This window comes from Pseudopipra pipra, chromosome 23 (genome assembly GCF_036250125.1).
Source record: "Pseudopipra pipra isolate bDixPip1 chromosome 23, bDixPip1.hap1, whole genome shotgun sequence".
Classification (NCBI taxonomy): Eukaryota; Metazoa; Chordata; class Aves; order Passeriformes; family Pipridae; genus Pseudopipra; species Pseudopipra pipra.
The window spans coordinates 6056098-6068370 of NC_087571.1; the positions used below are offsets into that span (position 1 = coordinate 6056098).

The 12273-nt window shown below is 59.7% G+C and overlaps 1 protein-coding gene across 4 annotated transcripts; it reads left to right on the forward strand.

The window, feature by feature from the left end:
- Window positions 1-1926: 1926 nt before the first annotated feature.
- Window positions 1927-11588, forward strand: FXYD6 (FXYD domain containing ion transport regulator 6). 4 transcript variants are annotated; one of them, XM_064634789.1, is made up of 8 exons: window positions 1927-2203; window positions 8346-8408; window positions 8577-8624; window positions 8732-8806; window positions 8940-8976; window positions 9239-9288; window positions 9387-9429; window positions 9909-11588. In XM_064634789.1, exons 1-7 carry the CDS (start codon window positions 1957-1959, stop codon window positions 9413-9415), a joined length of 549 nt encoding a protein of 182 aa, XP_064490859.1. In that variant the 5' UTR covers window positions 1927-1956; the 3' UTR covers window positions 9416-9429; window positions 9909-11588. The 4 variants fall into 4 exon arrangements, with proteins under 4 accessions (XP_064490859.1, XP_064490860.1, XP_064490861.1 ...); XM_064634790.1 differs by having other exon boundaries at window positions 8349-8408; XM_064634791.1 differs by lacking the exon at window positions 1927-2203 and adding an exon at window positions 5806-6213.
- The last annotated feature ends 685 nt before the right edge of the window (window positions 11589-12273 follow it).

Sequence of the window (12273 nt, forward strand, 5' to 3'; positions counted from 1 at the left end):
CAATTTGCCCAGAAAAGAAGCTGGAGCTCAGTACAGTGTCCCCAGCAGCAGGGCCCTGAGGAGAAGATGTTTACCATCAGTGACTGATGGAGCTGCTTTTCTGCAATGGGAGCAGCACAGCAGACCCTTCCCTTCCCACCTTCACCACGGGGCTCTCTATTTTACCTGAGTTTGCAGAGGGGAAAAAAATCTCTACTGCCAATTTTTTCAATTCTAATCACTTTGGGCAGTGCCTTGGAAATTTTAAATAAGGAACCAAGGGATGGAGAGCACAGAGCACACCCAGCTGCATCCAGTCCTGTGTCCTGGCTGCTGCTGCACGGGGGGTCTGATGTTTAGGGCTCTACAGAGACCCCCCTATGCTTCCTGCAGTCCCCAGGGCATGGTCACACCTGAGTGTGTTACTGTGTGCTGTGGGTTATGACAGCTGAGAGGCAGATGAGGTCAGAGAAGCCCAAAACTCGATTATAACAGCTTGATCCCAGCTTCCCTCTCTGCAGGGTAACTGACAGCCTTATCATGTTATCCTCATGCATTAAAGAGACTTGATGTTGTCCAGCTCCTCAGTGTTGGTCTGTATCTCCCAACCCTTCGAATAATTGCCTTGAAATGCCAGTGCTGGTTTATTTTCTTTTTTATGTTTTACTGGAACCTGGGAAATGGCTGTAGAATAGTCTGTGTGCCGTCACTGCCTGATTTCTATCTCAGATGCATTTGAGTTATTATGGGATGAGCCAGCTCAGTGGTGACAGCATTGCTGAGGTGTTTTGTCGAGAAGAAATGGCTCTCCAGGGCCGGGCAGACGTGGGTGTGCCAGTCTGGCCTGGAAGGGAGCGGTGCCCACGGCTCCTGGCAGTTGGTTACTGCCTGGCAGTGCCCCCAGCACCCTGTTCCCATTTCACATCCTATATTAAACACGTATCTCCCTCCCAGTCTTGCTCCTCCCCACATTCCCAGCTGTCTGATGGGAATAAACTGGTCGCTAGCCACAAAACTCTGTGACAGGGCATTCACAGCAGTGGTTTGTCCAGCCCTTCTCCTGTCAGGCAGCATTTTGCTGCTGCTGCCTGAAGTGTGTGCCGGTTCCTGACCGGCTCTGGGTAAGACCCAAAGGGTCTGTGTTTCTGCAGCTGTCAAATGCTGGTGGATCTGGGGGAGCCAGTGCAGGCATCAGGTCCTGAGAGTGCCTGAAACCAAACCAGGTGCTGCCACAACTGAGCCAGGCCGGGCTGGAAGTGCCCCCACTGCCCACCCTGGCCTGGGTGGTTCCCAAGATCTGGGTAAGTGATGTGACTGAAGCCCTGTGAACTGGGCCACCTGGCCTGGCAGCGTGGCAGCCCCTCTCCCAGCTCTGCCTTCCCGGCCTCGGGAGGCAGCAAGACACAAAAGCTTCTGCGCCGTGTTTACCAATTCATCTGTGTGTGCTTTCTGCTGGCCCCAGAGGAGCTCCAGCATCTGTTCCTTGCTCACTGCTTTCCCTGCTCCCTCCACGGCAGGTGCAGAGCACGGGGCAGAGTCCACCCCTGCTCTCCAAGGTGTGAAGGGATGTTCCAAAGCCAGGTAAGCCTTTCACCCCGCACACACTGTGACTTTTGCAGAACCACAGAATCACAGAATGGGTTGGGTTGGAAGGGATCTTATAGCTCATCTCATTCCAACCCCACTGCCATGGGCAGGGACACCGTCCACTAGACCAGGTTGCTCCAACCTGGCCTTGGACACTTCCAGGGATGGGGCAGCCACAGCTTCTCTGGGCAACCTGTGCCAGGGCCTCCCCACCCTCCCAGGGAAGAATTTCTTCCTAATATCTAATCTAACCCTGCCCTGGCAGTGGGAAGCCATTCCCCCTTGTCCCATCACTCCGTGCCCTTATCCAGAGTCCCTCTCCAGCCCTCTCGGAGCCCATTTAGGCACCCATTTAGCCTTCTCTTCTCCCAGCCAGTGTTCACAGCGGAGATGCTCCATCCCCCCAGAGCATCCCCCTGCCCTCCTCTGGGGGGATCTGGGAGCCGCCGAGGGCCGGGCCGTGCTGGCCGCGCCCCCCGCTCTGCCCGCGCCCCCCGCCCCGCAGGCACCGCCCCCGCCCCGCCCGCCCGCTCCCCTTTGTGCGGCAGCCCCGCTCCGCGCTCCGCTCCGCTCCCCCGGCACCGCCCGGAGCCGCGGGGCCAGCCCGGCTCCGCACGGCCCCGCACGGCCAGCGCAGGTGGGTCCGGCCGTCGGGGGGCTTCGAGGGGCCGCTGAGGAGGGAGGGAGGGAGAGAGGGTGGGTGGGTGGGTGGTCGGTCGGTCGGTCTGTCTGGGTACTCGGGGTCCCCCTGGCAGCGCTGGGCTCGGCCGTGCCCGCTCGGGGGTCCCGTGTCCCGGTGCCGGAGTGCGGTACCGCGCCTCACCCCGCTCCTGCCGGGGAGGCGGCCGGGACCCCGCCCCGCTGCCCCCGGGGCATCGCCCCGCGCCCCGACCCGCCCGCATCCCGGCCCCGGCGGCTGCCATGGCAACGGCGGGTACCGCGGTTTCCCCTTATCCCACCGTTGCCTGGTTACCAGCCCCCCTCCCCGGTACTGGGGAGGATGCCCCTGTGGACCCCACCCGAGACCACCGTGGGTAGAGCTGGTTCACACCCAGTGCTCCCCAGGCTGGCTGGGCTCTGCAGAGCGGGGGGATCCCAGGGAGCCGGGGGGGGAGGCCGGGGAGCGGGGGGGATCCCTCCTTGGCAGCGCTCTGGCTCCCGTTGTTCAATATTGTAGTAACACCGCGCGTAAACAGCCAAGCGCCTTATCCCGGGAAGGCGTCTGGAGGAAGGGAAGAGCGTGTCTCTCAGGGTGTGTAATTAATGCTTCCAAAGAGACGGATTTTGGAGTCCATGTGGTGGAACTCGGATCTTGCAGGGATATTTCTGTGGGAGGGAAAGTGACAGGTGGTTTGTGTGGATGTGAATAAGCAGTGTGAAAGAGCAGCCTCTCAGGAAAAGCCGTGTGTGGATCAGGATGCAGCACCCATTTTGGCAAGCCCGCAGTGCTCCACAGTGCTGTTGGGTCCCGTTGGGCTTTTCAGTCCCTGTGGGTGGTTTAAAGACAAGCCCAGAGAATCCCTGCCCGTGTGCAGCCGGACTGTGGTTCTGAGGCGGAGTAAGGTGGAATGTGTGAGGGAGAGATGCCAGCGTGAAGTGCTGTGGCTGCCGAGCCAGGCCACCTGTTAGAGCGTGTCTGGGACCTGCTGGAGAATATCCCATGCCAGGTGTGAGGCTGGCTGTGCCTTCCTCTCATCAACCTAAGGTCTCCCTCTCACCTCGGAATTTTACCTGCCTGCTTGCAGTGTACCCGTTCAGGTAAAACATGGTGGAGAGTCACGGCTTTGCCAGGTGTTGAGGACAAGGCAGCAGGTCTGTGCCCGGCTGTGTTTGCCTTTCGGGCTCTTTGTGTGTTTCCAAGGTGTAAAGAGGCTGCCGAGCTCCACAGCTGTCACCCGAGCACAGAGAGGCACCGCTGGCACTGGCAGTGTGGACGTGTCCTGCCCTGCCCTGCCCTGCCTGTGGGGGCTGTGCCACCTGCCTGTCTCTCCATGCAGTGTGTGGCAGTGATGGTGGGGACTGGTGTCTGCCTCGTGGCTGTGGCTGATGGTGACAGCGGGGGAGAGAACGGAGAAAATGTCCGCTCTGATGTGCTGCTGAGCGTGGCAGTGTGGTGGTACCAGCGCACACGGGAGCCTGGAACAGCTTCTCCCACACGCTGCTCTGTCAGTGTGTGCTGCTGATCCGGGTTTCTCTCACCACCAGGACCTGCCAAGTAACCTCTGCTTTGCCTCACCTGTGTGATTGCTGTGTGCTGATGCCCCGCTCAGCACGCAGAGCCTGGGCTTGTTCAGCCAGTGTGCAGCCAAATGAGGGCTGGGTGTGGTGGGAGGACGGGACAGTCCAGGCAGGTGCACAGCGGGCTTACAGCACCTGGTTATCTCTTAAGCAAATAAGGAGGGATTGGGAGCAGCAGATTCCTGCTGGGAGATGGTGGTGGTGGTGATGTTTACTGTCTCCCGGAGCCCAGGGCTGGGTTCCCTGGCCAGGCAGCCATTACCTCAGCAGTGCTTGCACTGGAGATTTGCCTCAGTGGAGGGTTGTCCTCGCTGCTTTGTGCCTGCCCCTGCTTGTTGGGACGTTGTCATGGTGGGCCAGGGACTGTGCCGAGTCAGACACGGCCAGGCAGCTTTGGCTGAGGCTCCTTGATGGGTTAGGGCCAATTCCATGAGGCTGGAAGAAGCCCTGCAAGTGCAATGCTGGGGTACAGGTGAGGGATGCAGCACAGGGTGTGCTTAGAGACACCCCAAACCCACAAGAGGCAATTAGATTGCAGTAAAGTTAGTTTTGTGTCTTCCATGCAGTCAGCCTCTGAATCAGCACCGGATTTGGGAAGTGCCGTCCATGTCAGAATGGCAAGGGCTGGAAATCTCTCCTTCTCTCTCATTTAGAAGCACGAGGCACAACAACAGGCACATTAATAACCAGATTGATGCTGACGTGAGATGGCAGAAGAGCACATCTATGCAGAGCTGGAAATGTCCATTCACACATGCACGCTCCTAAATGCCCCAGGCAGCGGAGCGCTGCTGTCATGGTCTGGGGGGCTTTGCACAGAAAGCAGAGATTTTAACTAGGTCTGATCTTCAGGAGATGCCCCGAGGACTCCTGACGGAAGGCGGAGGCTGCCCGGCATTACACGGTGATGGCTGAGACTTGACAGTGCAGATCCGTGCAAAACAACGAAAAGGAAAAGGGGACTGGAAGATCCAGCAGCGTTACAAATTCACCTGCCTTGCTCTGGCATGATTTGCTGTGCTGCAGAGAGCTGAGCCAGGCAGGAGGGGACGGGTCTGTCTGCCCGGATTTGCCTCGCCCGGGCTCCACACACACACACACACACACACAAACACAAACACACACCAAGCCAGCAGCATGGGAATTGCGAGGAGGGATTATCCAGAAGGAAGAGGCTGTGAGGAGGAGCTATGGCTGTGCTCTGCATGGAGGGAAGCGTGCTGGCTGTGCGCGTGGCAGGGCCGTGAATCACCCAGGGAGGCTCCTGACACCCGGCACAGCGTGGGATGGAGTGGGGAGGGTGGCCCTGGTGCTGCCACCAAGCCCTGCCCTTGTGCCCTGCCAGCTGTGCTGGGCAGAGGGAACTGAGCCCCTGCAGCCTCACATCACAGGGCGGGTCCTCTGTGGCACTGGGTTATTTCCTCAGCCCGCTCTCATCAACATCCTCACAGAAAACAGCAAACTCCAGGTATTCCCTCGCTCTCTGGCGCTGCTTCCTTCCCCTTGAGCCTCTCCCAAGTTCCAGATGCCTCCTTCTTGCTATGCAGATAGGGATGGGGGATGGAAATATCTGGTTTCCCTCATAAAGCAGCAGTTTGAGTCGAGAGGAAAGGGAAGGGAGCTCCAGCCGCCGCTGCCCCGCTCCGCCTTCTCTCCGTGTTCAGCCAGATCTCCAAGTTTTAACAGGAAAACCCCTTGTTTTGGTTCAAGTCGCAGGCGCTGCCACTCCCTGTGGTGTACATGGGTACGTGGCAGCTCGGGGTGGTGACTCCAAACTTTCTGTCACTGATGGGGAGAAAACAGGGAGATTTGGGTGGTGAGGAAGTGGCCGAGCTCGGCGCTGACGCGGTTCCTCGGGCAGCCGCTGTTTCCCTCTCCTTTGTGCCCAGGTGCAGCTGGATCCTGCACGAGGGAAGGCAGGGGAGCAGGGAGAGCGGCAAACCCTTGGCAATGTTTGCTCTTCTCACTTTATTTCAGCTTCAGGAAGAAGTGGGTGGGCCAGCTTGGAGCAACCCAGAAAACCTGTGGCTGTTCGCAAAGCATATGCTCCCCTGGAGGAGAGCTGGGCTCGTTTGCACTCCAGAGCGCTGTGTTTGCCTTTGGAGCAGGGACACTGCCAATCCTGGCGCTCGACTCGTGCGCAGATAAGTTTTTAGCGTGCGGAAGTGTGTGAATTCTAGGAATTGAGTTAGAAAAACAAAGAACATATGTGTGCTGCGTGCCTGGCTGGGCCAAACGGTGAACTCTGCCGTGCTACGTGCGGGAAGCCAAGAGCTGAGCAGAGGGTTGGAAACAGCGTGTGTGGCTGAGCTGGGCCCAGCCCCACGTGGAGGGGCTCAGGGCAGGGAGTAATGCAAAATTCCCCGAGTGGAATGCTCCAAGAACAGGCAAATAATGGCAAAATAAACAGTGAGTATCAGATGGATGGCTTGTTTAAAAAATAAAGGCATCATTAATGTTCTCCAGGAGCCAATTAATGCTGTTCATGTTGTGATAGCGTGAGCTGTATCACATCTCTTGTGCACACACAGCACCCTCGTATGGGTAATGACTCTGATTTTGTGCTGGCAGACTCAGTGGAGAAGAGATAAAGGACGGGAGATAAAGGACGTGGGGAAATGTGCAGCTACAAGTTACTGTGCCACCAGCTGTGGGTTCTTTGTGTGTGTTTCTAAGACCTGGTAATTATCCCCAATGATGTGTCTCAGCAAACGAGGGGGTTTGTCTGGGCCCAGGGAGCAATCCAGTGCAGCCCCACACTACACAATGGCAGTGGCAGCTGCAGGAGAGGGGGATGAAACCCTCCAGTGTTGGGAAAAACACGTCGCCTTCGGAATGGCAAATCATGGAAGGGGAGGGAAGGATGGGAATTATCGTGAGATGCTGCTTGTTATGATGAATGAGGCAGGTTCTGGGAATGTGCTGGGGTCAAGCTGGGGGCTGGGGGTGCATCCTCTGTGGGTGTGATGGGAACTGGCTCCTGAGGGCAGCACTGGGGACAGGCCATGGAGACAAGTGCTGGTGGGGAGAGCAGTGGTGGGCTCTGCTGAGCCTGCTGTGTGCCTGCCAATCCTGGGAGCACAGAGCACAAACTGGGAGAAGGGGCTCTGGCAGGGTCTGGGGGACCTGGGTGCCCTGAGGAGCTGGCTTGGGGCAGCCGAGCTGCCTCCCCCGCTGCTGGCAGCTGGGGTGGGCTGGGATGGAGGCTGTGTGGGAATCAGGTCAGGCTGTGGAGGGGCTGAATAGCAGCGTGCGGGATCCACGTCCGTCAGCGAGCTGAATTCCTGCTCTGCCCAGGGCCCCTTCCTTATCGGCACCAGTCCAGCACAGCAGCTGTGGCAGCTCTGGAGCACTCGGTGCTATCAGTGCCTGCAGGGTGCCTGATAACCCAGTCCTCTCCCGTGCCAGCAGAGAGCCCTCTCCCTGCTCCTGACCATGTATGGCCACCCAGCCCCACCATCAGGGCACTCAGTGACTGCCTGGCACTACAGACATAAACAGGGACGGGCACGGGGAGCTGCAGGGGCTGGAGAGGCAGCACCCAGCCTGCATCCACAGTCCAGAGCCCTGGTGTGCTCCAGCAGCCCAGCCCTCTTCTCCTGGCACGAGGTGTCCCCCTCACACAGCCAGTGGGTCTGCAGTGCCCTGTGCCAGCTGGCAGCACAGAGAGCAGCTCCCCCCTGTCCCCTGCCTGTCCCCTTGGAGCTGGAGAAGGGGTGCTTGGAGCGGGTTATGGGCACCATGGGTGCTGGCAGTGCCTTCCCTCAGCAGAGCACTGGTGCCTGGTCGGTCCCAGCAGTGAGGGTGCCCACCCTGAATGGGTGCAGCAGTTTGGGACATGCACCCCTGGCCGAGCTGGCAGGAGTGTCACAGCCTGGCCACAGTGTTGTTACACCCAGGCTAGCATCCCTGGGAGAAGGGTCGGTGCTCTGGGTGAGCATTCCCAGTGAAGGGACAGGGACAGGCTCAGCTGTGAGGGACACTGAGGTTATTTATGGTCTCTCCTTGCTGCTGCAGGTGAGTGCAGGGAGCCCGGAGGCTCGAGCTCGTGTCCCACCAGAGCCACTGGCCTCATTGTAGGAGTGTGCTGTAATTGCTATGCTAATTGGGACAAATTAAAGTATGCTCTGGGTGAAGGGCACAGTATCGACCTTGATGAAGAGATCACAGCCCTGGTGCTGGCCCCATTGCCTGCAGAGCAAACTCTAAACTGTGCTGAAATCTATGCCAAATGCAGAGGTGGTTGAAAATATACCACAGAACCTCACAAAAAGTCTGTCTGTCCACTCAAACCCTTCCCTTCCTGCCTTCAAGCTGATGTGTCCCCATCAGCTTGGGCACAGTGATGACACCAGGCATTATGGCCAGACCTTGGGTGTTTCCCAGAGCCAGCCTGGCTCCTTTTCCCATGCCATGGGCTGGCCCTGCCTGCCCACACAGCCGGCCACGTGTGTCTTTAGTGCCCTTGTGCCCCTGGCCCTGTCATGGTGCCCTCCATGAGCCGTCTGGGTGCTGACATGTGGTTCTCCCCTCTCTTGCAGCAGCCATGGAGGCAACACTCATCTTCCTCTGCTCCCTGCTGGTGCCAGTGGCTGTGGCAGATGGTAGGTGCCAAGTTCTTCCTGGGAGAAGGCTGTGGGACCCAGGGGAACTGCTGTGCCATGGATCCAGGGGGGTGGGGCAGGAGCCTGTGCCAGCTGGGGTCTGTGGGTGGCTGCCAGGGCTCAGCCAGGGGCTCACTGACCTCACATCCCTTGTCTGCCCATTCCCAGTGGCCACCCAGGAGAAGGAGAAGGAGGAGGAGGACCCCTTTAACTATGGTGAGCACGGCTGTGTGTGGGATGGGTGTGCATGTGCCATGGGGAGCAAAAGAGCTGCTCCCTCCCCTGAACCCAGCAGGAGTGAGCCCCTGTGTCTCCTTCCCCAGATTACCAGAGCCTGAGGATCGGGGGGCTGGTGTTTGCCGTGGTCCTGTTCACTGTTGGCATTCTCCTTATACTCAGTAAGTTGGGGACCTGGCAGGTGCTGGGCTGGCAGGCCAGGGCAGCAGGGGCTGTTCTGGTGGTGGGGGCACTGGGAAAGGCCACATCCCATTCCCACTTTGGCCACACTCACGGATTTCTCTTCCCTTGCAGGCAGGAGGTGCAGGTGCAGTTTCAACCAGAAACCCAGGTGAGTGAGGGCAGCCTGGTGGGGAACATCTCCTTGGAAAGCCACTCTGCTCCCAGGCTCCTCCCACAGCTGGCAGGGTGGCTGCACCCTCTGAGTGTCCCTTTTGGGTGCCCAAATCTGGGGGATGCTCTGCTGCAGAGCTCCTGGGTGGCAGAGGAGCTCCTAGAGCACCTTCCCCAGTGTGTCCCTGTGCTGTTGGGCATCCCACCCCCGGGATGGGGTGCAGCTCCCAACTGCTCTCACCGTGCACCTCTCCTTGCAGGGCTCCAGGGGACGAGGAGGCTCAGGCAGAGACCCTGATCACCTCGAATGGTAAGGTCACTGTCCCCTGCTCTGTGTCACAGCCACCTGCCCACAGAGCTCCCGGTGCTGGGCAGGCTCTGCAAACCCCTCTGCTCTTCCCTTTGCAGCAACGGGGGCACAGAAGGCAGAGAACTGAACAGGAGCCATGTGGTGAGTCCCTGCCAGTCTGGGTGGTGGCACCAGGGCGGGAGGGACAGCAGGGGCCGTGTGTAGGGGTGTTCTGAGCAAACCAGGCTGCTGGGACTGGCAGCCCTGCATCCCCAGCGTGGTGTGGGGGCGAGCACTGGTAGGGAGGGCCCAGAGCAGGGAAACCCGCAGTGCTGGTGGGTGTCCTCAGGCAGCCCAGCAGGAAAAGGAAGCATCTGTCCGGATTTTCCCTTGCGTTACACTTCCTTTTCTTGTGCTTCCCCACCCCGAAGTGGTTTTGGTTTTAGGGTGTTTGGAGAGCTGGGTGGGGGTCCCTCAGGGTGTCTCACCCCGTGCATGCAGTCAGAGCTCCCCGAGCTCCCTGGATGTGCCCCCGTTTGGAGAGGGGGAAGCCTGGAGCCCGTGCTGGCAGTTTGAGAGCCAGGCAGGGAAAGGCGTTGGTGCTGCTCCCAGCCTGACTCACTGCTCTCCTGCCCACGCAGACCCAGAGACCCGAGGAGAGACGCTCGGATCGCAGACGCCCGCGGCCTGCGAGGAAACTGAAATCACAGCAGCAGGTCCCTCTCAGGAGGCACAAAGCTGCCGTGTCTGTGTTACCCTCTGTACTCCAGCACCGGTTCTCTGTTTCCTAACCCGACTAAACTCCGCTCACCGCCCTCTCTGCCTCCCGTGGTGTGTAATGTTGCTGTGAGATGATCATTACCTCTAGGGCTAGTTGTTGCTGATGTTGTAATCGTGACTTTCTCTTCACCTTTCTCGTGCTGTGCGTGTGATTCGGGCTCTGTAGGACTGGCAGGCGCTGCCCTTTGGGCTGCCCTCCAAGCCTGGCTGTGTGGGGCAGGGAGCGTGGGCTGTGGGGCAGGGACACCCTGTCCCCCAGAGCCCACGTGCTGGTGGTTCCCCTGCTGGTTCTGGGCAGGGCTTGGGTACCTGCACCCCCAGGGACCTGCTCAGTGTCGCCGTTTCAGCAATAACCCCCTGCACACCCCCAGGCCAAAGGCAGCTGTGGCAGGAGGCGAGTCAGGCAGGGACATCCCATGGCTTGGCTCCCCTTGCTGGGAGCACTGGGGGGCTGGATTCGAGGCTGAAGGGAGCTCTGCTGTCTCACCTGCTTGGCACATCCTATTCCTGTCCCTGGCTAACCCCGTGGGATGCTGCTTTAAGAGTGAGGAAAGGCTGTGGTGGCAGAGAAGCCCGTGAGGTTCCCAGCACGGTGACACTGTGAAAGAGGGCGGCTGCACAGCGGTGCCCCCGCTAACCAGCACAAACCAGCTCCTCGCCAGCACTCTGCCCGTGGACAGAGCTGGGCAGGGCACACAGTCCGAGGGCTACAGAGAAACAAAATCCTGTCTGTGCTTGTCTCCGACAGGGAAGGGGCAGCTCCCTGCCCCTCCTGCTGCCTTGTCGTTGCCTGTGCCACCCCTGTCAGTGCTGAGTGTTGTCTTGTGGTGGTTCTGTGTCACTCCCAGTGCCAGCTGCCCCTTCCCCCGTGGAGCAGCAGCAAGAGGTGGTCTTGCACACCTGAGCTTGCACTGTGGCAATGTGCTGAGTCCACAGTCCCTCGTCACTTTGTGTTTGCTCATGGGTCAGAGGCAAAACTGTGGGTTTTGGCCCTTCCCCAAGGCCATGGACAGGCAAAGCCTTGGCTGGAGCTGGGCACTGCCAGCTTGGGTGTGGGGCACTTTCCTGGGCAGCAGCAGGGCATCACCAGCGCTGCACTGAAACACCTCAGGGTGCCATCCCCACACCAGGAAGGGGGTCTTGTCCTCCAGGATGGTTTTGAGAGGGGTTTCTCCTGTGCCCAGCCCACTGTGGTGGCCCTGCCTTCAGGGTGGGCTGTGTCCCTGTGTGCCTGGTGTGCTTTGGTGGCACCGGGAAGCTCTGTCCCATCTGTGCCAGGCAGAGGGAGCGTATCTCCAGTACTGTGTCCCTTCCCCAGTACTGTGTCCCTTCCCTCCCTCCTGGCCTGTCAGAGATCTCCCAGGCAGAGCAGACCCCCCGGCCCGGCCCCTGAGTGCCAGTGGTGTGTGTCCCTCGGAGTGCCTGTGCTGTCCATAGTGTGCCGTCGGTGTTAACACGAAACAAAGAGACCCCTGTGGTGTGTAAAATGGCCAAACCCTGACTGTTGTAAAATAAACTGAGCTATTGTGTTTCCTTTTAAATAGGCGAGTGTGCTGCTGTGCTGGAGGGGCTGGTGTGCTCTGTGCTGTGACCTAAGGGGAAAGGAATAAAATATCGTTTCTATTGGTGCCTGGCTGCATCATCTCGAGGGCCGTGGCGTTCCCAGGGCAGCCTGGCTGGGCGAGGCTCCGGCAGCTCCCACGCTGGGGAGAGAGGGGCAGGGGCAGCGCCCTGGGCAGCACAGACGGGCTTTGTGCGGGCAGAGCCCCCTCCCTGCGCTCTCCCTTCTGCAGCCAGGAGCATTTCAGCGAGAGCCAGAGCCTGTGTGAAGGGAGCGTGGGCACAGAGACTCCTTGTCCCTCAGCTTTTTGGGAGCTGCTGTGTTGGGCTGCTGCCGCGCCCGATCCGGGGGATGCCGAGTGCTGCCAGGGCACTGTGACAGCAGTGCCACCACAATGGCCCCACACAGCACCCTCCAGGGCTTGGCTTCACCCCGTGGCGCCAGAGCTGGGCTGCTGTGGGCTCTGGGTGCCTGCACTCCTTGGCCATGCCAAGGGGAGCCTCCTTTGGGGGCAGCTCCCCCCGGCACTAATCGGCTTGGGCGCGTGACTCGCGCCCGCTGATTGCGAGATTAGAGCAAACTGGATTGCACAGCCCTCCTGGCAGCTGGCCTGGCTGGGCCCGGGGCTGGCACCACCCCGGGGAGCACAGCATCCTGGTACCCCA

Bases quoted from the DNA above. Each gene is read 5' to 3' on its own strand.
- FXYD6 (XM_064634789.1), top strand. From the start codon at position 1,957: ATGCTCCATCCCCCCAGAGCATCCCCCTGCCCTCCTCTGGGGGGATCT. The intron at 8,409-8,576 runs GTAGGTGCCAAG...GCCCATTCCCAG, and splicing joins GCCAGTGGCTGTGGCAGATG to TGGCCACCCAGGAGAAGGAG. The intron at 8,807-8,939 runs GTAAGTTGGGGA...CTTCCCTTGCAG, and splicing joins TGGCATTCTCCTTATACTCA to GCAGGAGGTGCAGGTGCAGT.